Raw genomic sequence first — 23,958 nt, 5'->3', positions numbered from 1 at the left:
AAGAAGAAAGCGTGTGGGTTCTTCTGAACGAGGCTTATGCATGTGTGCGGCAGATCAGCACATTGAGGCCCCGGATTATGATATTATCATGTCCCTGACTTGACTGTCAGTCAGTTTACTCACTGCCCTTTGGAGAATCCTCGGTTCTCAAGTTCGCGAAGGAACCGGATTGAACAGAGCCAATGCAGATGCTCGAACGCAGCGAATGTTCCATCCTCAGTAGCCACAGCAATATACTCCAAGCTGGAGTGCTTGGCTCCCGCAATTTGCTGATACGGCATGTGTGCTGCCAATGGAACGAGCTGTCGCCAGTTTGCACTGCCCAATCTCGTGTAGGTCTTCTTGTGCCGCGTCGGGATAGGAGGAAGAGGCGTGAATACCGACAAGGCACGTTGGTATAGAGATGGCGAGGTTGCAGTGAGCAAGCATCATTCCTTCTTACTCCCGTCTCTTCCGCAGACAAACCGAGGTGCTAATTGAACAGTATGAAGCGGATACTACAAGAGGAGCAGGGCGGCGGTAACGAGCGGAGATGCGGCCGAGAATCCGACGGCCGTCGGCCGCTCGGAAAACCTAATTCTATCTTCACCTGCAGTTTTATTAGCAAGCCACGCGTGACTTCTCCAGTGCATATAATGCATCATGTCTATGCGGCTCATGATGGTTGTGGGACTACACCCTCACACTAAGTCAGTCATGGAGGAACAGCTTCTGGCCTGCCGCGACTTACTTCCCACAGCTGACAAACCCCCCTCTGCTAGCCATCTGTGATAGGGGCAGGAAATGTACCAGTCGGGCTCAAATACAGCGTTCGCGTGGAGCCAGCTCCCTCCCTGGTGAACCTGCGTTCGTGTGGACAATCCAGGCGAGACCGGAGACATTCGAGTAATCACTCCGGACCGGCCTCTTCTTCATACTGATTCGTATACCTCACCTATCACGATTGATGTGTTTGAGCACGCCACAGGAGGACTTGTCCGTCGTGAGTGGGAATGGATGCACTGGCAGTTGGATTACCCTCTACGAGCGCGGAATACAGCCAAGCTCTATGAGCAATTTGCTATGGGTACCAATGGGAGCTATCCGGACTTCGAGTATGCTGTCAAGAGGTATAAGGAGACTGACAAAGTGCTGGAACCATTTTTGAAGTCGTTCAATTAGCTAGGTAAGTATCACCTAGACGCCAGCAGAGAATTGCGCTGAAGCCCAGCTCGAATAGTGACTCATTTACACCCAAAACCCATTGCGCCTATAGATGCGCAGCATTCACGATCGACTAGAGTCGTCGCGAGCTCAATAGTGTGAGCATTTCATCCCCTCACAGACGCGCGATATTTGCTCTCGGCCGACTCTACCTAAACTTCTTGGCCAATGTATTCCATCAGAGCACAGTCGGACGCGAGGCCGCAGGTAAGGCCGCAGGTGAGCCTTCGCCGTTTGAAAGAAGCGCAGTGCATTTGCTGATCTCCGACTCATTGTATGTCGGCCTTGACGGCCGTTTCCTCTGTGGTCGAGGGAGTGCAGATAGGACAGTCGCTGGTCGTCTGGTATTCCTTGAAGGGTGTATCCTGCCACCATTGGAGCACGTCTTTGCTAAGGAGAGACTCGAGTTCGGCAAATGTCATTTCGTCGAGCTCTTCCTTGGTCTCGCCGTAAGCCTTGCCATCGATGACGAGCCCTTCCACGAATTCATTAACTCCACACAGGACATGGATGCCTACTGTGTTGCAGAGGCAGAGCGTCGAATTCTTGAGGAGTCCTGTCTGCTCCAGCAAGAACATAGCTGCAAGCGCAACAACCTCTTCATCGACGAGAGCTGAACAGCCTTGCCAAATCACGCAGTGGAGATGGCACTTATTCTTGCCGACCGTGTCTGTGATCCATTTCGCGACGATTTCAAATCTGCAGCCATAAAACATGAACATATTTCCCGCAGCACCATAGTATATGGACAGAGCTTCTTCGCGGACCTATTGCTTGTCAGAATTCGACCGTGGACGGCTTTCTCCCTCGAGACCGAATCGACATACCTGCTTGTTGGCGCCCAAAATCCCTGGAACAGGAGTTGGCTTGGCTGGCTTTGAGTACCCAATGAGTCTTGGACCCTTGCCCACGAAGATGTATTGGTGTCTTGGATCCTGATGTCGAGTTTTGGCGCCGTTAGTGCGGAGAGTCTTTCGTGGGCCGCATTTATCTCCATCCCTGGGACGAATCTTTGGCCGATATCTATCCTTGACAGTCAGCGTCAGACAAGTGACTTGATCGCGCCTCAATACGTACACATCCACGTCCGTGGCAAGATCGTAGATCTTGTTGCGCAGCTCTGCCGAAAGCCTCATGAATGGAAATGGCTGATTACCGCGACTTGGATGATCAGGCTGGGCAGCGGCGAGGCGATCGAGGTATGCTTTGTGCTTCTCGTCTGCTACGTAGCCTTTCTGATCCTCATCGTAGTAACGCGGTAGAGCCGTGGAGACGATGTTGAAGTTCGGTGGGGACATTGCGTCTATCTTGGGGACGATTTGGCGTTGATTTTAATTGACTTGGAACAATCAGGAAGCTGGCCTCGGATGAGCAGTCTTCTGGTGTGCATGAGAATGTTGAAGCTTTAGGAATGGGCGAGGTCAAAGTGTGGTGGGAGCCTAAGGTGCGCTTCACTCCTGTCGACGTCTGCATGGACCAAGTACAAACGCAAGTCTGCTCCACCTCGCGCAAGACACCTTTGCGCCTGCACAAATTCTGCGCGCGAATGCTAAAGCACTTCTCGCTCCGTTGCGTTCGAGCCATGGGCGGACCTTTGACCACCACCATTACTGAACCCCTCGAGCGTCTCCCACAAGAGATTTACGCCATACATAATCTATGGCGAAGTCTTCTCCATCCCAGGAGCTGCCGCGAAAGGCTATCGTGTCGCCCAGCACTGCTCCTCCGGATTAACAAGGAGACTCAAGCTTGATACAACAGATCTCACTACTGCAATATGAACGTATCAACATCATCGAGAGGTGGCTCGAGTCGCTCTCTGCCGAACAGCTCGATCTGGTCGTCAGATTCTCATGCCAGTACACCAACAAGCACACGACCACGCTTCAAAGCAAAATCGTTTGAGGACAGTACCCGGTTGTTTTTATCAGGGAGATGAGGCTCACGGAGCAATGGCTCGAGAAAATGCCTAGGCTTGAGCTTCGCGCTTCACGCTTCACGCTTCACGTTTCAATGCCTCATTGTCTCTTGTAAGACGAGCCCGAACGGATTCCCGTCAATTTACTGACTGGACTGTAGGAATCTCTGAGTCGATGCAGAGTCGCACGTGCTGTTGACAAGAACCGAATCACAGCAGAATGGCGCTGAGCAGAAATAATGCGACAGTGGCTATAGTCGCTCCTTTGCAGTTGTGGGTCTATTCTTGTAACATTCCGCATGGAGGGTTTCAAGCTTGTTCTGACTTATGCTGTACAGACGTACGACAGGCAACTTGAAGACCCACGAAGCATAAATACGTCCGGTCTACTACCTTATAACGAGGGCAGTCAATGTCTCAGAATAAGCAGCATTGCAACGATCCTGCCGCAGTGCCGCCTATAAGCGCGTTAGATCCGGCCTTGCTGCCGAGAGAGGAAGGTCGTTCTGCAATCAGGCTTGGCTTGCCTTGGTCCTCGCGAATCAGCCGGTGACGTGACGAGGTGCTTCCGAGTGACAAGAAATGCCAACATCGACCACTGCATGACTAGATTACAGGAACGAGAGCACAAGAGATAGCTGTCGGTTGAGTAACGGTCAATGTCTTTGGCAAGCATATATATGCGAGCCCATCAAGATTCTCGTCTGAGATGCTCCCATTTCTCACGAGGCTGTGGCTGACTGAGGTGGCTGCTCTGAGCTTGACACAGATATTGGTACCGAAATTGCCACAGCAATCAAAGGCGGCACAGAAGATTTGTTCATCATGTATGACTTAAAACGCTGTCTTTCCAGATGCGTTTGGCTGATGCTTTAGCAGAGGTCCGGCCAAGGACTGAATACCGCATTCCTGAGCGCATCATTTCTATGCAGAGCTTCACGATGCCACCGAGCTGGACTTTCGCGACAACAATCCTCGCCGCTATTGCTACTGCTCAACACTATGGAAGGCCCAGATATGATGGCTTAAATGCAACGCAAATCTCACAGCGACTGCAAGACTCAATCACTACAGAAGGGTATTGCGGACTATATTCATGTTGTGTCCTTCGCTGACTTGTCGTAGGTTGATGGACAATCTCCGCGTCCTTGACGAGATCGCCACTGCGAATGGTGGCAATAGGGCATTTGGTCTTCCTGGTTTTGATGCATCTCGAGACTTCGTCTTGTCCAAGCTCTCAAGCTCTACCAGTTGGACATCCTGGACGCAAGATTTTCCAGCTCTATACAATGATGTTGTTTCGATCACGTTCAGGGTCGGAGAGACAGACTACTATGTGTTCGGACCAACGTACTCACCAAGCACCTCTGAGGAGGGCGTCACAGCGCCTCTTGTCCTAGGGCCGAATGGTACCGATGCGTGCACTGTTGATGGGTATTCAGGCTTTGATGTTCAGGACAAGATGGTTCTGGTTCAGCGAGGCACCTGTCCTGACAACACAACTATTGCTGGTCGGATCAGAGCGGCAGCCGCAGCAGGAGCGCAGAATGTCATATTGTACAACAACGTGCCAACAAAAGTCACCGGTGGTACTCTCTCAGCCCCAGATCCGGAAGGCTATGTATCTAGCGGATTCATTAACCAGGACGATGGCGAAGCACTGAAAGCGCGATTAGAAGCCGGGGAGGAGATTGAGGCCTACTTTCAGCACACCCAGACCATTGAGGAGAAGATTACGCAGAACGTCTTCGCCGAGTCTATCGGTGGCGACCCCCAAAATGTGATCATGATGGGTGCTCATCTCGACTCGGTCAAAGCTGGTGCCGGGATAAATGATGACGGCAGTGGAACGACACTGCTTCTGGAGATCTTTGACGGTCTGCAGAGCGAAAAGAACATTCGCAACAAGATCCGCCTTGCGTGGTGGGGAGCAGAAGAGAATGGTCTCGTGGGCTCGAAGTTCTACACTGCAAGCATCAATAACACCGAGGACGCCGACAATCTGCTTCTCTACCTCAACTTCGACATGGTCTCCCGTGGATACTATGGTGTCTTCGATGGCGATGGAGATACGCATGGTCTCGCTGGTGCTCCAGGCTCTGATGTTATTGAAAAACTTTTCGTCGCCTACTTCACCAGCAAAGGCATTAATGTAACCGCAGCAGTGTTCACTGGTGGAAGCGACTACGCTTCATTCATGTCGACACTAGACAAGCCAGTGGGAGGACTACATACCGGCACTGGAGTGGCTCAAGACGATTGCTATCACCAATCTTGTGATGTGTACAACAACACGAATCCTGGTCAGCTCACCACAAACGCTAAAGCTACCGCCCATGTGCTTGCGATTCTGGCTACTAAAGGGCATGAGATCATTCCGAAGGGACAGACGAGAGCTGTGAGAGATCTCTCATTCGATGAGAGAGCATTGGGTACTGTTGACGATACCGAACTATTCCCATGGACGCTGGTTGATGGCGAGAGACATTTGTGTGGTCACGACCTCTGATGGTCGTTTTGATCTATCGGTCAAATAGCAATGGATGGGAACTAAGGTACAGTCACGAGCATATGCCTGATAAGACCCATGCACGATTTCTCGATACAGTATGTTCCCTGCACTCTAACCCGATTGGTGGTCATTTTCCCACCAATGTCAAACAGGCCAAGTGACGAAGGATTGTTACAGTCGACAAGTGGAGAGTGCATCCAGTTGCATAGAGAGGTCAGGAGTGGAACTGCGATCTACCATACCTTGCTCAACGCCACCACGACTTAGCTTTTGCTTACCAACACCATCACGGTCATGAGAGGCTTCCATATCTTATGCTCCCTGAGCAGTATCACCTGTATTCTGGCCGCAGAGCCCGGAGCAAGCCTTGTGCCCTACTCGGAAAGGTCACTCCAAATTGCTAGCTACGAGCAGAGATGGAGACTGAAGCAGCTAGGCTCGCTGGCCATCTCTAGGACTTCTATCGATTTGTGCGCAATTCTACTTGGCTAGGTGGAAAACAGGAGTATAGCGGGCTCAATGAAGCCTTTCCATACTGGCTCAACGGGCTCGTTCCACTGGCATACATCTTGGATGATCAGCGACTGAAAGATCAAGTGCACAATGCGACAGACTATCTCTTGAAGAACATGATTGCCAAAGATGGCTGGATCGGTCCTGAGACTGGTGGTTACCGCTTGATTTGGGCCCGGACGTTGATATTCTTCGCTTGGACCTCTCTCGTTGATGCGAACAAGACGTATGAAGAACCAATTGTGACTGCTATGCATAATTTCAACGAATTGATGCTCTCCATGTTGAGAAACAATGGAACTAGTCTGGTCGAGCAAAAGGGTGGTCTGCTCAATGGTGCATATTTCTTTTGGCACAGGAGTCGGGTTGCAGAAACCATTGTGAGTCTGCAGTGGCTTTATGATAAATATCCTCGCGGGAAAGAAAAAGAATTGCTGGAGAGCATGGAACTCCTGCATCATTATGGCTATAAGTGGGAAGACTGGTACGTTAATGGCACTTACGCCTTCAAGGACTTGTACAAGCTTAGCGAGAACTTCACGCACGACAACTTCCAATTCCTGTATGGCGTCAACGTTGGAGAGGCTCTGAAAGCCCCGGCGGTGATTAGGAGATATAATTACAACGACAGTCTGATCGAGACGAACAGGAATAGCTTTCGGTGGACGATGGAATGCTATGGAGCGCCTTCTGGCACTGTCATCGCTGACGAGCGACTCGATGGCCTGCAGCCATTCTATGGTGCTGAGACATGCACATCTGTCTAAGTCATGTTCTCTGCTAGCTGGAGCTATCGCGCACTTGGTGAAAACTTCTACGCCGATGGAGCTGAGCTCGCTGCGCACAATGCGCTACCTGGAGCCATGACAGGAGACTAGGTAAGTCTGTTGGATTCAAGGCATGTACCATGTCTGAGACACTTGCTAACCTTGTACCCTTCGGTTTTTGTAGTAGGCTTACGTGTACGTGTCGCAATCGAATTAGCCGTTCTCTAAGAACCTGTCGTAGAGCCCATTCTACAACGTCGATACGACGGGCTAGACGTATGGCCTAGAGCCAAATTGTGAGCGACGCAAATATTGATATACAATGTAGCTTATATCGATACTGATATGTTACAGTTCCTTGCTGCACAGTCAATCACCCTTAAGGTCTACCGAAGTTTGTCTAAGCAGCGTACGTTACAGTCGGAAATCGAGGTCTGCTTTATGCACTTCTTAGTCTAGCCTCTGTCACTACAGAGGTAGGTCGTGGCTTGGGAACAGTTGACTGCAATACTAATTATCCATTCGAAGACGTGTTCGTCTATACGATTAAGGCCTAGCAACCCTTCGACTTTTACATCCGACAGCCGGACTAGGCGATTAGGTACACACTCTCCCATTCGGCTCCGGAGCACAGCGAGCTATCATTCGACAACGAGAGTAGCTTGCACAAGATCCCTCTTGCAGCTGGAAATTCGACGGTCATGTACACCATCACTACGGGGACCAGAGTAGAGCCAAGAGTCAACGATACCGTGGCAGCATATCGCGGTGCACTCCTCTACGCTGCCGAAGTCAAGGCGGAGATAACAATGACCGGTCCACACAACTTTTACAATTTCAAGCTGAATCCGGATGCCTATAAGCCACTAGAAGTGAAGGACTACGTAATGCTGAACGCTTCGGAGTGGAATATTGCCGTTAATCCGAGCACGATAAGATACAATCCGCGTTCTGAGGTCGTGACTGCTGACGGTGACATCCCTAAGATAGCGCCACTGCTATCGCCAATTTTTGCTGCTAGGACACCACCTATACACATGACTGGAATGGCCGCTGCTAAATCAGAGTACCCCGGATGGACCCGTACCACTGAAGGACAGGGCTTGCAAAGGCGCAGTATTTGACGCCAAGCTGGTTTCTTATGGCAGTGCCAACAAGTTACGGATGACGTAGTTGCCAGTCATTGACCTAGTAGGCAATATTAAATGAGATAAAACGATTTGCCGAATGTAGTAGGAGAACACGCCCACCTTAATGCCCGGAAGCCTCGTAGCATTCACGCAGTAATAATCAAGACTTGTCAAATGCTTCAATTGACTTTAGAATCATTTTAGTGGTTATGGGATCAGAACGACAGGATATTTCTGACAATAGCATGTCGGGATGTTCCTTGAAAGTCTTGTCTTGAGGTGGTATATAGGGCAGCGCAAGATAGTGGTATACGACCCCAGACAGGCCGGGGTTTGCGTCGGTACTTCGTCCGGTTCTTTGACCCTAGTATGCAATAATGGGGCAGCCTAGTACGCCGAAGTTGAAGAAGGTCGGCTTTAGGCTAATTTTAGGAATTTCGGGAATCCTAAGAATTGGTTAGTTTGTTTAACTTGTAGTAGTACCCTTTATATATACTATCTCGAGCAAATATCGATAGGAGTACTTAGTCGTCGCTCTCGAATAAATTATTTCAAGCGGCGAAGATGCTAAGGCAGTAGTAGTAGCAATATAGTAGAATGTTTAGACGGCAGGGGGCAGAAAGCTATACTAAGCCGTTTAGATCGGTCTATTATTATAGCGATAGTAAGGTCGGCAATAGTCGATCGCCCTATAGGTAGAGATCTAGATTCTATTAGATATTAGGGTAATTCTAAGCGTAATATAGGCGCAAACGGATGGTTGTAGCTGCTAATATAGATTGTTAACGTTTTAAGTGTTCTTATTTAAATATTAAAACATTAAAAGATTGAATATAAGTTTAGCAACATTTAGGCTTATACTAGTATTCGGACAACACTTATATCGTATAACGCTACCTTATACGCCTTTATCCGCGTTACCTATTAATCTAAAGAGTCGTTTGTTCCGTATCGTTCGTAGGATAGTATATATCTATATTATTAAACACCTTACCTTATATATATATTAGGGTAGATAGTATCGCGAGCAATATTGTAACAACCGTAGAAGAGAAGAAACAGGAAGAAACACAAAGGATAAGTTATTGTGCTTATACTAAAGCGAGGCTAGCGAACAGTAGTATATTAATTAATAATATATTTAAAAGGGTAGAGCGGCGCTAGCGGACACGCGCAATTGCGTACTATCGAGCAAGCGTAAGACTAACTAAACAACAGCGACTAAGACTAATACCCTAACTACCTAATCTCTTATTGTTATCGTTATCGTTATCCTTATCGTTATCCTTATCGTTATTGTCGGCGGCGGCGGCGGCGGCGGCATAGCAGGGAGTAGTAGGGCCGGACTAAGCGAGAATTAGCATTTCTTACGTAATTCGAGTCTAGAGTGCGAGTCTATACCGAATGCTAGCGCTATTTCGCGTCTGACCGTATAGAATCGCTGCTACTAAGACGAGGACGTCGTACTCGTTCTACTAGACGAGCGCGCGGCGCGGCGAGGGCGAGACGGCTAAAATACCTAGTTAATATACAATCGAATTCGATCAATTTAGAGCTTAACTTACTACCGCGTATACTGCCTTTAGTACCGCTTACGTAGTCCTTATATTTAAGGCAATGTTATAGAAGAGGGTAAGAGGGTATATACGATACCTAGTTAAAGGAGAAGGAAGTAAAGAAGAGGAAGAGTATATCGTAAAGTGTATTATCCCTAGCAGCGTAAAGTTGTATTATAAAAAGCCTAGTATTATAGAAGTGAAGTACGTAAAGGTTATTGTAAAAAGCCTAGCATTATATAAGTAAGGTACGTAAAGGCTATTATAAAAAGCCCGGAGTTAGCGAAAGTTCGAATGCCGCTCCTTAGCTACTACGTACTATATAGCCTCCTCGGTTTACCGACGGATAGTAGAAGTTAGTAAAAGTTAACGAAAGTTCCTAAGATATACAAATTAAGCTAATAAATTGCGGATAGGGGAGGGAGTTCGGTTATCGTATCGTCGGCTCCGTTCTTCTAGTACTAAGATCGGTATACAAATCGTCTGTTCTGTTTCTTAGCTACCTAGTAGCAACTTTTACTAACTTTTATTGTCCTACTAGGTCCGCTATTCGAACGCCTAGTCTATAGCTCTTATTATTGTCCTTTAAATCCTAGTCCTTTAGGTCCTTCCTAGGTCCCTAAGCGCCGAATATATGCTATAGTGCCGGTAGCTGCGGTATAATAGGCATAGTATAGTAGTGTCGGCCTTCTTCGAAATACGGTATCGTCTTAGTCGGAGATAGGTTCTTAAAGCCAGTGCGGTCGTCGCTGTCGTACTAGACATCTTTACTAGCGCGATTTTACTAGGAATACGCTTATTCGACGTATCTCGTACTATATACGTTACTAGCGTGCTATATATTGTTAGAGTGCTGTCGTGTCGTTTGAAAGTCGTAAAGTCGGTATTATAATCTGCGGAATCCCGGGTCTTAGCGGGGCTTAACAATATTAGGCGCGCGGATAATACCTGCTAAGCTGCGCTGCTAATCTTTACGCAGTAACAACTTCTACGCATCGGAAGGCTATTAATAGAATCGTCCCTATAATAACGATATAGCCTTTACCTTTTTCTCGTATAAGCTAGCTACTTACCTAGATCATTCGCCGCTTAATAGTATAACACTATTATATACGACAACAAACCAATTGGCCTAGTTCTCTTTTCCTATAGCCGTTGCCCGTAGCGAGCGATGAAAACAGGTTAGTATACTCTCCCGACATCCTAGAAAGTATAAGACATCGATACGAGCAACGTACTAGAATGCAAGACGACGCCGAATATAGAGACATGCCCCTACGGCCGCCGGCCGTAGGTCTCGTAGGAATAGCTAGTCTAGTTAATTTCTAGCACCCCTAGGGTTCTAGCAACCCTTAGCACTCCCGGCCGCAATAGATCTTGCTAGCAGGAATAGCTTATCTAGTCAACTTTTAGTACCCCGGCCGTAGGCCTTGTACTTAGGCCTTTTATTAGCAGCCCCTAGCAACTTTTAGTATACCCGCGGGCCGCGGCAGCTCTTATACTAGGAACTTTTACCTTTACTATTAACTTTTAGTAACTTTTAGCGCCCGGCGGCAGGTCTTATATATAGAACCTTTATTATTAAACTCTAGCAACTTTTAGCGCCCGGCGGCAGGTCTTATATATAGAACCTTTATTATCAAACTCTAGCAACTTTTAGCGCCCGGCGGTAGGCCTTATACTTAGAACCTTTATTAGCAACTTTTAGCAACTTTCGGCAACTTTTAGTACCCCCGGCGGGCGGTAGTAGGTCTTACGGGAACAGCTAGGCCCGTTAACTTCTAGCACCCCTAGCGGTAGTGCTATAGTAGGTATAGTATCCGAGGCTCCGTTATATACTCCGCCGAGGGCTGCGATTACGCCGACTAGTAAGTTAGCGTAACTAACGAAACCCCGGATTAGCAGCAGGTCTGCTACCTTATAGCCGGAATAGCTATTCTAGCTATCTTTTAGCAACTTTTAGCAACTCTTAGCAACTCTTAGCAACTCTTAGCAACTTTCAGCCCCCCGTACAATCCGGTCGAGGATTAGAACGTTTACTATACCTTATCTACGAGTTAACTTCGATTATTTTAAAGATTAGATACGTAGACAAGTCTTAGCTAGCAAGAAGTAAGAGGATATTCGTACGGAGCTATATAGGACTAGATACTTAATTAGCCGTATACAATTTAAGGAACGATTAAAGCAATAGCAGATTTCCGCGCCCGGTCGAGCGCCGAGCTATCGTCGATATTTAGAGGATTAGCTAAAGCTCCTAGTATATACGTTCTTTTATAAGTATCGCATCTTAGATAAGCAGGCTATAGAGTACTTTAAGTATAAGGGTATCGATATCGGCCTTATACGCTATCGAAGCATCCGAAACGAACTTAGTATAACGTATTCTCCCTGCTCTACCTTTATATATTAATTATGCTAGGTCTCTACCGCTAGGTCGCTCGGCCCCTCTAGAGGTAGCATCTCCTTAATATTGCTACTATTGTATAGAAAGAGATACTGCTCGGAGACTATAATAACTTCGGTAGAGCAGCATTATACGACGTTCTTTATGCAAAGTATAGTATCTCAAGCCGCGAACGTTTATAGCAAGCTGTATTATATCTTAATCCTGCTACCGTTAAGCGAAGAAGACATAGTACGGTACGTAACTAGACTAGCTAGACGAATCCGGGCCCTAACTACGCTATCTCTATAGACGCCTACTACAAATTCGAATACTTCTACTTCGTAATTTATACCGCCGTAGATACATAGTCTAGGCGGGTTATATAGATCTATATTAGAATATCCGCTCGCACCGCGGTTTCTATAATAGTATAGTATATAGCCTTTGTAAAGCAATATCGAGGTATGCTACTTATTCTATAGAGTAACCGTAGTACAGAGACCGTTATAACAGCCGATACGTATATAACACTTCGGCGTGCTCTTTGCGAAGACCCGTAGAACGGCGTCGTTCTTACGTTTAGCGATATATTCCGGTATAGGACTAGTCGTATAAACTAGCGTATCGAGACATTCTAGCGTTAGCTAATACGTGCGACTAGAAGATAGCGAAGGTACTTCTATAACTTGCACCTTTAAGGTATATACCTTAAGGATTTTAAGTACGACCGGATCGCTATACTCTTTATATATATGCCTATTATAAAGGCTGTAGTATACGGATTTGCGAACTACTAGAACCACTACCGCATTCGAAAGCAGCAAGGAGAGCATATCGTAGCCGGTATACCTAACCTAAACTAGCGATACCTATATAGTAAGGGTGCTATACAGTTTATAGTTGAAGTACCCCTAGAGTTACTAGAGCTAATAGAACGAGATCTTTCCGGATTCGATTTAGAAGAGTACCTTCCGCTAGATACTATAGAATAGTGCGAGGACCGTCTTATAGAAGAGGGCTTTGTTCTACCTATATATAAAGGGCTACGCCCTAGGTAGAAAGCGCTAGCACTTAGGCATTCGGCCTACGCGACTCTAACCCACTACTTAGCGCTTGGCGTACCGCACAAAACTATTCGGATTCACGTAGATAGACTTAGCTCTTTATCGAACACTATTAAGTCTTATATCTAGTATCTGCGTACGCGTTGCTTACCCGTAACATTAGGTTCGATCTTTATTATAGAAAACGCTAAGGTTCGCTAGGAACCCGAGTAAGATAGCTAGGGGAACGCTGCCCCTGCTACGCTAGAGATAACTAGGGAGGAGATTTATCGCGCCTTCGAGAGTCTCTATACTAGGCAATAGACAATAGAAGCCTAGCTACAAGCTACGCGCTCCGCGCTCTAATAGGCGGAAGCATCTCGCTAGGCCGGGCCTGCCGAAACTAGTACGATACGAGATTAGTCTACGAACGAGATCCTAAAAGGACTCCTAGAAACCCTCTCGGCTACTAGCTAAAGTATAACGGCGTTACGCGAATAGAAGCTACTATCGTAGGACGGAAAAGCTAAGACGTTTCGGGACTACCTACTACGACTAAGAAGTTCGTACCGAGTTCGTTCCGGGTTGAAACTAAAGCTCTCCGAAGATTACTACTAAGATACTATCTACGATACTCTGCCGGCGAAGGAACGCGCTAGGATGCGCTACTTCTAAGAAAGAGGAAGCCTTACGAAAGGAAAGGACCCCGAAGCTTTCTTCTAGTAACTCGAGGACGTCTTCGCGGACAGCAACGAAGCCGCTAAAGCACTAGAGCAACTCTAAGCCCTAAGGCATACTTAGGGATAACCCTAGCACGACTACTAGCTAGAATTCGACGGCCTCCTACTAAGCGCAGGCGGAGACCGCTAGACCGACGACACGAAAATCGGATACCTAAAGAACACCTTCTCGAACGCGGCTAAGACTTATACCGCCGCCGTACTAAAGATTAAGGATTACTACCTCTACGTAGAGGAAGTCGAGCGAATTATAACGAACCTCGAGTCGACGGACTAGTTTAAACAAGCTACGAAACGCTAGTAAGAAAGGAAGAAGGAGACCGCGAGCCCTTCGGTAGTTATCCTACCCTATACGGCTCCCGCGGCGAACCCGAAGGTCGACTCCGACGGAGACGTAGTTATAAACCCCGCCTAAACGAACGCCTTCCGCAAGAAGAACCGCGGAGGCTAGCAAGGAATAGTAGGGAAGCCTAGGGCTAAATAGGTCGACTCTATAGAGAGAGAGAAACGTAAGGAGAAGAGGCTCTACTTCCGCTACGGAGCGAGCGGGCACCGTATTCGCGACTGCCCGTACGTACCGCCGGTTCAACCTACTAAGATTAGCGTTACCTCCGTATAACCTATACTAGAAGACGCGGAGGATTAGTCGGACTTAAGCAGTTCCGACTCGGGAAAAGAGTAACTCTCGCTTAGCGTTAGGAGTCGAGAGTAGACAAAGTACGGGTAAGGAAATAGGAAGAAGTCAAAAAGGACATAAACGGGAACCTTATATATATCGATATAGTCCTCGAAAATAACGTCGGAACTTCTGCTCTTATCGACGAAGGATGCTAGTACTACGCTACAATTAATGCGGGCTTAGCTAAAGGCCTCGGGCTTAGCTATATTAGCCGAGAGTCCCGAGAAGTAAAAGGAGCGTCGTCTGCGATATAGGACGCGAAGATTGTCGGAGTCGTCGCCTTCTAGATAGAAATCAACGGGTTCCGGTAGATAGTATACGCTTACGTTGTACTAGGATTAGCCTTCCCCCTTATCCTAGGGAACCTATAGAAGGCATATAATAAGGTTAGGACCGCGCCCGAAAAGCGTCGGTACTATTACGGGAGGGCCCGGTTTTAGGTTAACGAAGGACGTTACTACCGCGAATTCGATACGAGCGGGAATATCGCTACGATCGACGCTACTAGGAGCCTGCTTGCCGCTACAATTGCCGAGGATATCAAAAAGGCCCTAAAGACGAAAGAATATCCGACAATCGAGGAGCTAAAGAAAAAGCTACCTCCGGAGGTTCGCGATATAGCCGCGCTGTTTTGTTAAAGGGAAGCCGACAAGTTAGCGCCCTATCGCCCCGGTATCGACTATACGATAGAACTCCGTAAAAACCTAGACGGATCCTAGCCGCAACTCCCTTAGGGCCCGCTCTATAGCATGTCGAAGCAGGAGCTCTTAGTCTTACGAAAGTTACTCGACGAACTCCTAAAGAAGGGATTTATTAGACCCGCGAACTCCGAGGCGGCGGCGCCCGTATTGTTCGTTAAGAAGCCCGGCGGTAGGCTCCGGTTCTGCTACGACTATAGGGCGCTTAACGCTCTAACGAAGTAAGACAGATACCCCCTCCTACTAATCCCGGACACTATAAGGAACCTTACGGAGGCCCGGTAGTTAACTAAGGTTGACGTAGTCTCGGCCTTTTACAAGATTAGAATAGCAAAAGGATACGAGTATAAGACGGCCTTCCGGACTAGGCTAGGCTCGTTCGAATAGCTAGTGTGCCCGTTTAGTTTGTCCGGAGCCCCGGCTATATTTTAACGGTATATTAACACTCTCCTACGGGAGTATCTAGACGACTTCGCGTTAGCGTATATAGACGACGTAGTTATCTACTCGAGCGGGTTAAGGAAAGACTATTTCCGTAAGGTAAGGGCGGTTCTTAAGAAGCTTTAGGACGGAGGCCTTTACCTCGATATTAAAAAGAGCGAATTCGCCTAGAAAAAGATTAAGTACCTAGGATTTATCGTCTACGCCGACGGAGGAGGAGTGTTAGCCGACCCCGAAAAGGTAGAAGCCGTACAAAAATAGGTAGCACCTAAGACCTAAAAGGAAGTTCGTCGTTTCTTAGGATTTACGAACTACTACCGCATGTTCGTACCGAACTATTCTAAGATCTCCGTACTACTAACCGCGCTTACCGGCAAGGGAACCCCGTTCTCCTAGGGAGAAGAGTAGGACAAAGCGTTCGAGACGCTAAAGGACAAATTCTGTCGCGCCCCGGTACTTGCCTAGTAGGACCCGTCCCTTCCTACCTTTCTTAAGACGGATTATAGCGGGTTCGCGATTAGGGGCGCCCTCGTCTAAGAAAAGGCGGGAATCCGCCGACCGGTAGGCTTCTTTTCGAAGAAACTAAATAAGGCGGAGATTAATTACGACATCTACGATAAGGAAATGCTCGCAGTCGTATCTAGTATTAAGTTTTAGGACTCCGAGCTGAAATTATATAGCCTCTTTACGATTTAGACGGACTATAAGAACCTAGAATACTTTATAGTAAAGCGCTAGCTGTCCGAAAGATAGATCCGATAGTAGGAAGAACTAGCGAAGCACTAGTTTACCTTAGTCTACCGGCCGGGAATCGAAGCTATTCTGCCGGATACCCTATCGAGGAGAGAATAAGACACGTTAGGCTAAGACGATAAGCTTTCGAGGTTCCGGAGATTCTTAGAGCCGGACCTCTCCCTAAACTAGCCGGAAAGCGTCTAGATTTCTAGTGCTACTATCCGTAGCTTCCCGCGTATAATAAAGGCGAGCTCGGTGTCCCTACTCGCGAACGAAACGGAGCCCGCGTAGCCTTCGCCGGAAAGCGCTAAACTATTCTAGGACCTAGAGATAAACGATATATAGAAGAGCATTGTCGAGAAAGATACGGTATACTAGACGGTAGTACGGAAAGTCCGTAAGGGATATAGAACATTGCAACCGGAAATTAAAGCAAAGATTCAGATCGGGGATTATATAATAGACCCTAAGGGATTCCTTCGCTACCGCGGCAAGCTCTAGGTTCTAGGAGCCCTAGCGACGACGGAAACCGAATACAAAGACATAGGGGCCGAGGAACTATAGTAGGACGTGCTACGTACGAAGATTATCTAGTCGATCTACGACTCGCCGCTCTACGGCTATCTTAGCCGGGATTCTACTACTTCTATACTAGGTCGCGACTTTTATTAGCCGCTATAGTCGAAGCAGGTACGGCAATTCCTACAGAACTATAACCATTGTAGACGCAATAAGGTATAAAGGGAATACAAACACGGCCTCCTAAAACTACTGCCGGTACCCGACCGTTTCTTCTAGGAAATCTCGATAGACTTTATAACTAACCTGCCGGAGTCGGATAGGAACCGGTATCTGTAGGTTATTAAAGACCGCCTTAGCAAATAGATCGCCCTTATCGGTACTCCCTCTATAAAGGCAGAGGAATACGCGGTTTTGTTTCTAAAATACTAGGTTAGGCATTACGGACTGCTACGTACTATTACTAGCGATAGAGGTACGAATTAGACAAGCACTTTCTAGAAGGAGATGTGTCGACTACTTAGCGTAAAGCAGAGGTTAAGCTCCGCCTACTACCTACAAACCGACGGGGGTCCGGAGCGCGCAAACTAGGATATATAAGCGTACCTACGGAACTACATTAACTAGATACAGTCCGATTAGAACTAATAGCTTCCTACGGCGGAACTAGCGTTTAACGGTAGATACTAAGCGGGGCTAGGAATAAGCTCTTTCTTCGCGACTTACGGTTACGAATCTACCTCCCCCGTTACGTTAGAAGAGGACCTAGCGATCGACCGACGGCTAACTGCGGCGAAACGGGCGGAGGAGTTCGTAGACAAGATTAAGAAGATCTTAGATCTATACCAAGTATAGATAGCGGAAGCCGTATAGAAACAAGAGGATAGCGCGAATAAGACTAGAACTCTAGCGCCGGTATATCGTATCGGAGATAAGGTCTAGCTCGACCTAAGGAACTACTAGACTAGCAGACTAAAGAAGAGCCTCGACTCGAAACACGCTAAGTATACGGTAGAAGAGGTATTGTCGCCTATCTTAGTACGACTCTCGGGGATACCTAGTAATATTCACCCGGTATTCTATACCGACCTTCTAAGACTCGCGAGCCGGGACCCCCTTCTAGGATAGGTAACCGACGACGAACAGCCGGACCCTATCTTATTCGAGACGCATAAAGAATAGCAGGTCGAAGAAATCCTATACGCCCGGAAAAAGAAGCGGGGCCGAGGACGGGAAGCACTCGTAAAATAGAGCGGGTACTACGAGCCTACGTAGGAACCCCTAGACTATATCGCGGATACCTCCGCGCTAGACGACTTCGAAGCGAAATATAGACAAATCGAGGAGAACGACGGGCCTCTAAGAGATTAGGAGAAGAGAGGAAAACGGAGGAAATAACGCGGCAACCTAGAGTTTTCCCGCGGAGTAACGGATTTATAGATTTTAAGGCTTTTTGCTAACTTCTAGAGTTTGGATTTTCTTAACTTATTCGACTTAGGTTTACTAGAACAGTAAAGGAGAGAAACATAATTTAGGATTAAGAAGAATTTCATTTAGGTATTTATAAGTAAGTATCGGGTCTCCGCCCGAAGTTAGGAGGTTACCTTAGGACTATAACAAAAGTAATAATAACACATCCGAAACTACCTAGAGCCTACTAGAAAACCCCCGGAAACCTTTACTCCTCTAGCGGACCTATACGATTATTGCCGAGACGGAGGGCATTTAGAACGCTACTAGAAAAGAGAGGTTAGCGAAAGAAAGTCGAAGGGTAACGAGGAACTTACGTCTAACTCTATTAAGCTACGACATTAGCGACGGTGTTCGTTACCTCCGAGGCGACAGCGCTAAAACAACCGGTTAGCGGGGGTTTTGTCGCGGGAAACGGGAATCTTACCTAGATAACAACCCCTACGGCTAGAGAGACTTAAGGGCTTTCTATACCTTAAGAACCTTAAGAAGCTCGGAGTGCTTCTCGGCGACATTAGCGCGGGTCGCGCGGGTATAGTTAGCGTAGGCTACGTAGGCCATTTAAGGACTAAGTAGTTAGCGAGCGATTAGGTAAGGGAATCGCGATATCTTATAGTAGGGCGCAAGCAATTCTCTTACGAGCGCAATTAGCGCAAGCTCTCGAGCTAGAGGGCTTAGGAAAAGTTAGCGGACCCCGCGACAAATTAGCCGGAAACCTTATAGCTTAGTCGGCGCAGTCTTCGCCGGAGTTGCAGCAACTAATATAGTAAATTCGACGAGCTATCTACGAAAAGTTAATTTTGCGAAGGGAACCGAGGAGGAAGGGGAGGGACTTACGGTATTAGTAGTAGTAATAGTAGTAGTAGAGGTATATATAGAAAAAAGAAGAAGAAGAAGAAGAAGGGAGAAATATTAATACTTATAGAAAGCGATATAGAAGTAAAGGTCGCGAAAGCAACGGAAGGCGCGAGTGCAAGTAAGGCGCGTTTTAGGAAGGGGTAAACAGGTAAAAGAGCGCGGTTTAGCAGTCGCGAAGAAAGTTACAGCCCTTAAAGCCTAGGATACGGCAACCCCGACCGGAAAGTAGCGGAAACCCCGATCGCGAAGGAGGAAACTACGAGCGCGTTACTCTAGAGAAGCTTAGATAAGTGCAGATCTAATAGTTAAAGTGATAGCGATAGAAACTATAGGGGGCTTTCTATCCCCGCTAAGGAAGGGGAGGAGGACGGGGGTAATATAAAGGGCTACGCCCTAGGTAGAAAGCGCTAGCCTTAGGCATTCGGCCTACGCGACTCTAACCTACTGCTTAGCGCTTAGCGCACCGCACAAAACTATTCGGATTCACGTAGATAGACTTAGCTCTTTATCGAACCTATTAAGTCTTATATCTAGCATCTGCGTACGCGTTGCTTACCCGTAACACTATACTGTCGAACGAGCTTAATCTAGATCTCAATTATATTTACCTTAAGGCCTACCTATATCTACGGGATAAGATTAAGTCGTATATAGAATTGGGATTTACCCTCGAGGAGTCTTACGTTCCGCTCTACGCTAGGTTCTAGGCACTAAATCCCAATAATCAGACGATCTAGGATAACGCGAATAAGCCTCTATTCGAGCCGACTTACGACGACCTACGATAGGAATTACAGAGGTTAATAGAACTCGATCGATAGGTCGGTAACAACTTTTTCACATTCGTAGTAGGGGCCTATCGGTCCAACGTAGACTTATCGGGGTCTAAGTCTAATACGGACTCTAATAAGCCTAGGTTATCTATAGGGTAACATCCTAATATAGCATAGAGCGTAGTAGTAGTTTCGGATTTAATACTAGCTATAGTAGCTAGCTACGGATAAGGCCTTTATAGTTACAGCGTCTAAGTACATCGGAGTGTAAGTAACTAGGCCCGGACTACTAAATAACAAGTTACTATTCGCTATAATAATCCTTGCTTCTCTAGGGTTTAGGGAATACCTACTTTTACTCCGATATACTTAGACGCTGTATATATATAATAGTTATTATATCGACCTTCTCGACAATTAGTCTACGATCCCGCCGGCCTTCTTCAAAATCCCTCGAACATTATTAGTTATTTAACATCTAGTATGTTAAACTTCGGAATCCTAGTATAGAAAGAGGGCAAACTATATACTAGAGGCGGCTTTATCTACGAAGAACGATTTAGTACAAATTTCGTGCCGAAATGCGAAGTATATAGGCTCGGCAACCTACAAATAACGAGCATAATCGTAGCGCTATAGATGTCGCAATAGCAGGGCTTATAGTAAGGACTATAGTAGCAAGACCTATAGTAGTAGCTAGGCCTCGATAGAGAAGGATTATCTATATCGACAATATAGTAGTTACCTACGCCCGGATCTTCCGCGTCTTAAGTATTAACGTAGACATATAGACAGAGGGCCGGGACTAGCTCTTCGCTTACCGGAAACTTCCCTTCGATCGGGACCGAAGCACTATCGCATATTACGAAAGGGATTAGGCGATAGAAACTACTAGCTATGTCTAACTATAGCCCTACTACTACGCTTAAAGGGATTAATTCGGAGAAGCTATTCTATAAAATTAAGCAATCTTAGCAGTCTCCTAGATATACTACGAAAGGCCTCGAGGCCGCGAAGAAGAAGAGGCGCGATAAAAACCAGACATTACAACTGTTACCCCGTCTAGCTAGTAAGCATAGTAGCTAGCGATTAGAGTCGGCTAAGATAAACTATGTCTTATTATACGTCTACCGCGTATTCGTTAAGGTCGATACGGACGGCAAAAGGACCTTTACGAAGGAGCCTAAGCGTGTTATTTTTTAGAAGGTCGGTTTTACTAAGGAGGCGGTCGAACTGCTCGGTAGCGACCTAATAAACTTTCTCCTATCTAAAATAGGATATAAACCTCTAATAGAGAACAAATACGACGGACACTACTTCTTCGATTTTGTTGCTAATCCTATATTAAAGACGTCCGAGCCTATACGTATTTGCGTTAATAGCAGTAATCTAGTAAGTATATAGCTCTAGCACTAGGCGGCTACTCGGGACAAGGCTTTTAAGCAGGACGTCCGGACAATTAAGATACTCGTCGAGTAGATAAGTAACACTTCTCGTTAAAATCGTCGACGTATAGCGAGCTAGCCGACCTTAGATAAGGAAGAGGTATCAGATAATAAAGCCGCCTTAGAGAATAAAGTAGGGAGTACTATAGACTCTTTCGGAAGATCGGCGGATAAAGGGGATTAGCAGGATTAGGGGCTAGTAACGACTCCTACGCTAATAAGAAAGATAAAACTACCTACTAGGGCTAGCGTCCGGACGCCTCTACTACCGACTAATCTAGTCCCTAAGGAGGTCTTCGTAAAATCCGAACCTATCGGGGATCGACAATTCGTCGACCTAATAATAAGCCTAGGCTCGAGCGATAAGGAGGACAGTAGTACGACTACGGCCCTAGTAACTGCGTCCGAATATATAGGACCTACTATTAAGACGGAGCCGGAGACTAGACTAGAAGACGTCGTACGGAGTACCGAAGCGCTACCGCGTAACGGTAGTATACCTTTACTATCGAACTTCTAGAGCAGCTCGGAGTAGTATAAGCAACGCGAAGAAGGCAATAGCTATCTAGTTAAGGGTCGAGCTAAGCGTAAACAGTCGAAATCTTCTAAACCTCCGTTAGAAACCCGAGCGACTAGACGAAGACAAGGGGCAGCGGATATATAATAGCAGGTTTCGCACGAATAGAAGGCCGATATATAGTCGGATATAGCTGTTCCCGCTTCTCGCGAAATACGCCCGAATACTAGCGCGGTAAGCAAAGACAAGAAAAGCGTAGAACAGAGACGAGGGTAAGGAGGCAAGTTCGTTAAGAAACCGTAGTATTCGGATATAAGCGCTTATATAAAATGTAACTAAGCAATCGGAGCGCGTTACGGTAAAGTAGGCCCGTATAGTATTTTTATTAAGTTTAGTTAGTCTATAGCGCTAGTATAAGATCCCGGCTAATTCTTCCCTCTTAATATATCTAATATATAGAATACTAGACTCGCAATTCCAGCCGTATATCGCTCTATTAATAAGGGCTAATTATCTAACTATTCTAAATTATTAGCGAGCGGTCGATAGTATATACTTCTATCGGCAATTAATCTTATAGGCGATAAGGAGGATAATAGCGAGCAAGAGTATACGTATATCTGCGGTACTATATTCGCTATAATTAACCTAACAAGGCATTAGACTACGCAACCCGACGATCGAGTAGCTTTACCGCCTCCTCGACGGTTAGATTAAAGGCTATACGTTTATCGACCTCGACCGCGATAGCACGTCTAAAAGGCACCCCTCGCTAGCCTCGAATGTAGGCTCTAGAAGACTATCCTCCGTAGTACCTAGGAGTACCGTCGAGCTAGCGTAGACATAGACCCCGTAGTAGTTCGGTTTCCGAACTACCAAACGTATATAGTTTGGTTTCTTAGCGGCGAACTAGCTCCCTAGTTCCGGTTTGGTTTTTTCGAACTATATAGATTCCTAGTTTAAACTAGAGACTATATTAGTTTTACTATAAGGACACTCTTATTCGACTGCCGGCTACGATTGCCGGCTATAATAGTAACTCTATTATATTTACTACGCTCTTTTGCCGTTGCTAGGGCGTAGTTGCCGTTACTAGGGCGTAGTTTTGCTATAAGGACACTCTTATTCGACTGCCGGCTACGATTGCCGGCTATAATAGTTACTAGGTTGTATTTACTACGCTTTATTACCGTTGCTAGGGCGTGGTTGCCGTTGCTAGGGCGTAGTTGCCGTTGCTAGGGCGTAGTTGCTATTGCCGGGGCGTAGTTGCCGTAGTTGCGAAAGCTTACCTATATAACGTTACGTAGGCGGCAACAATTAGGGCTTCGCGACATTCTTATACTTTCAACTTCTTCCTCTATACCTATACCGACAATAACTACTATATACTGCGCCCCCGCCCCTTTCCCTTATAATAGTAAGAGAGAAGCGCGCCGCGCGCTAAACAGAAGATAGAACTAAAGACCGCGAGTTTGTTTTGCCTAAGCGTCTAACTAAAAAGCGTAAGACTAAAGAGGAGTACTCTACGAAGAAGAATTCCGTACGAGACCGCGAGAGAAAGGATAAGATAGATAAGGATAAAAGAGCCAAGGATAAGAGAAGAAAGGCGTAGAATAAGGCATTCTATCGATAGCTAGCGCCTATAGAAAAAAGTAAAGGTTGGAATAAGAAGACAACCTAAGAGAAGGCTAAGAGGAGGAAAGAATTGCGGCTAGTTTTCGAGCGTGAAGTTCTAGTAGCGTAAGTCAATCTAGCTAGCGGCCGTAGCTAGCAGCTGTAGCCGGCAGCCGTAGCCGGCAGCTATAGCCGGCATATTTTTCTTTAACACGTTAACTAATAGCATTCAGACCTATAGTCGCTACCTCTATCGATACGACCGATAGTAACGGAGATGTTTAGATAGCCGAGAACAACAATGCTAGAGTTTAGGATACCGCGATAGAGCTTAATACTGCGAATAAAGGAACTGAAAAAAGCGAGGATTGAGCAATTCAGTCCATCCCCACGCGGGGCTAAGCGCTCCCCTCTGCAGGCCAGGTTTCCCTTTTTCTT

The 23,958-nt window shown here is 46.6% G+C and overlaps 5 protein-coding genes across 5 annotated transcripts; 3 read left to right on the top strand and 2 right to left on the bottom strand.

Annotated features, from left to right (window-relative positions):
• The first annotated feature begins 650 nt into the window (after positions 1 to 650).
• On the top strand, positions 651 to 1,508 carry MYCFIDRAFT_181269 (uncharacterized protein). Its single transcript, XM_007923310.1, has 3 exons — positions 651 to 689; positions 740 to 1,165; positions 1,220 to 1,508. The coding sequence occupies exon 2, from the start codon at positions 997 to 999 to the stop codon at positions 1,159 to 1,161; it is 165 nt and encodes a 54-aa protein (XP_007921501.1). The 5' UTR covers positions 651 to 689; positions 740 to 996; the 3' UTR covers positions 1,162 to 1,165; positions 1,220 to 1,508.
• On the bottom strand, positions 1,473 to 2,501 carry MYCFIDRAFT_85519 (uncharacterized protein; the record flags this gene model as incomplete). Its single annotated transcript, XM_007922408.1, has 3 exons — positions 1,473 to 1,970; positions 2,031 to 2,226; positions 2,281 to 2,501. 3 exons carry the CDS (start codon positions 2,499 to 2,501, stop codon positions 1,473 to 1,475), a joined length of 915 nt encoding a protein of 304 aa, XP_007920599.1.
• A 76-nt stretch (positions 2,502 to 2,577) lies between these two features.
• MYCFIDRAFT_201562 (uncharacterized protein) lies at positions 2,578 to 3,811 on the top strand. Its single transcript, XM_007923309.1, has 3 exons — positions 2,578 to 3,233; positions 3,283 to 3,394; positions 3,460 to 3,811. The coding sequence occupies exon 1, from the start codon at positions 2,615 to 2,617 to the stop codon at positions 2,954 to 2,956; it is 342 nt and encodes a 113-aa protein (XP_007921500.1). The 5' UTR covers positions 2,578 to 2,614; the 3' UTR covers positions 2,957 to 3,233; positions 3,283 to 3,394; positions 3,460 to 3,811.
• Positions 3,812 to 4,217: 406 nt separating this feature from the next.
• On the top strand, positions 4,218 to 5,630 carry MYCFIDRAFT_47262 (uncharacterized protein; the record flags this gene model as incomplete). Its single annotated transcript, XM_007921801.1, has 1 exon — positions 4,218 to 5,630. The coding sequence occupies one exon, from the start codon at positions 4,218 to 4,220 to the stop codon at positions 5,628 to 5,630; it is 1,413 nt and encodes a 470-aa protein (XP_007919992.1).
• A 1,631-nt stretch (positions 5,631 to 7,261) lies between these two features.
• MYCFIDRAFT_170087 (uncharacterized protein) lies at positions 7,262 to 15,912 on the bottom strand (the record flags this gene model as incomplete). The annotated part of the gene is made up of 13 exons (XM_007923308.1): positions 7,262 to 7,274; positions 7,332 to 7,350; positions 7,383 to 7,400; positions 7,523 to 7,551; positions 7,582 to 7,691; positions 7,728 to 7,739; positions 7,781 to 7,810; positions 7,845 to 7,879; positions 7,910 to 8,002; positions 8,039 to 8,051; positions 8,083 to 8,179; positions 8,211 to 8,387; positions 15,908 to 15,912. 13 exons carry the CDS (start codon positions 15,910 to 15,912, stop codon positions 7,262 to 7,264), a joined length of 651 nt encoding a protein of 216 aa, XP_007921499.1.
• Between the last annotated feature and the right edge of the window lie 8,046 nt (positions 15,913 to 23,958).

This window comes from Pseudocercospora fijiensis (assembly GCF_000340215.1).
Source record: "Pseudocercospora fijiensis CIRAD86 unplaced genomic scaffold MYCFIscaffold_1, whole genome shotgun sequence".
NCBI classification, from domain to species: Eukaryota; Fungi; Ascomycota; class Dothideomycetes; order Mycosphaerellales; family Mycosphaerellaceae; genus Pseudocercospora; species Pseudocercospora fijiensis.
This window is presented reverse-complemented; position numbering and strand designations above follow the sequence as displayed.

Bases quoted from the DNA above. Each gene is read 5' to 3' on its own strand.
- MYCFIDRAFT_201562 (XM_007923309.1), top strand. From the start codon at position 2,615: ATGGGCGAGGTCAAAGTGTGGTGGGAGCCTAAGGTGCGCTTCACTCCT.
- MYCFIDRAFT_181269 (XM_007923310.1), top strand. From the start codon at position 997: ATGCACTGGCAGTTGGATTACCCTCTACGAGCGCGGAATACAGCCAAG.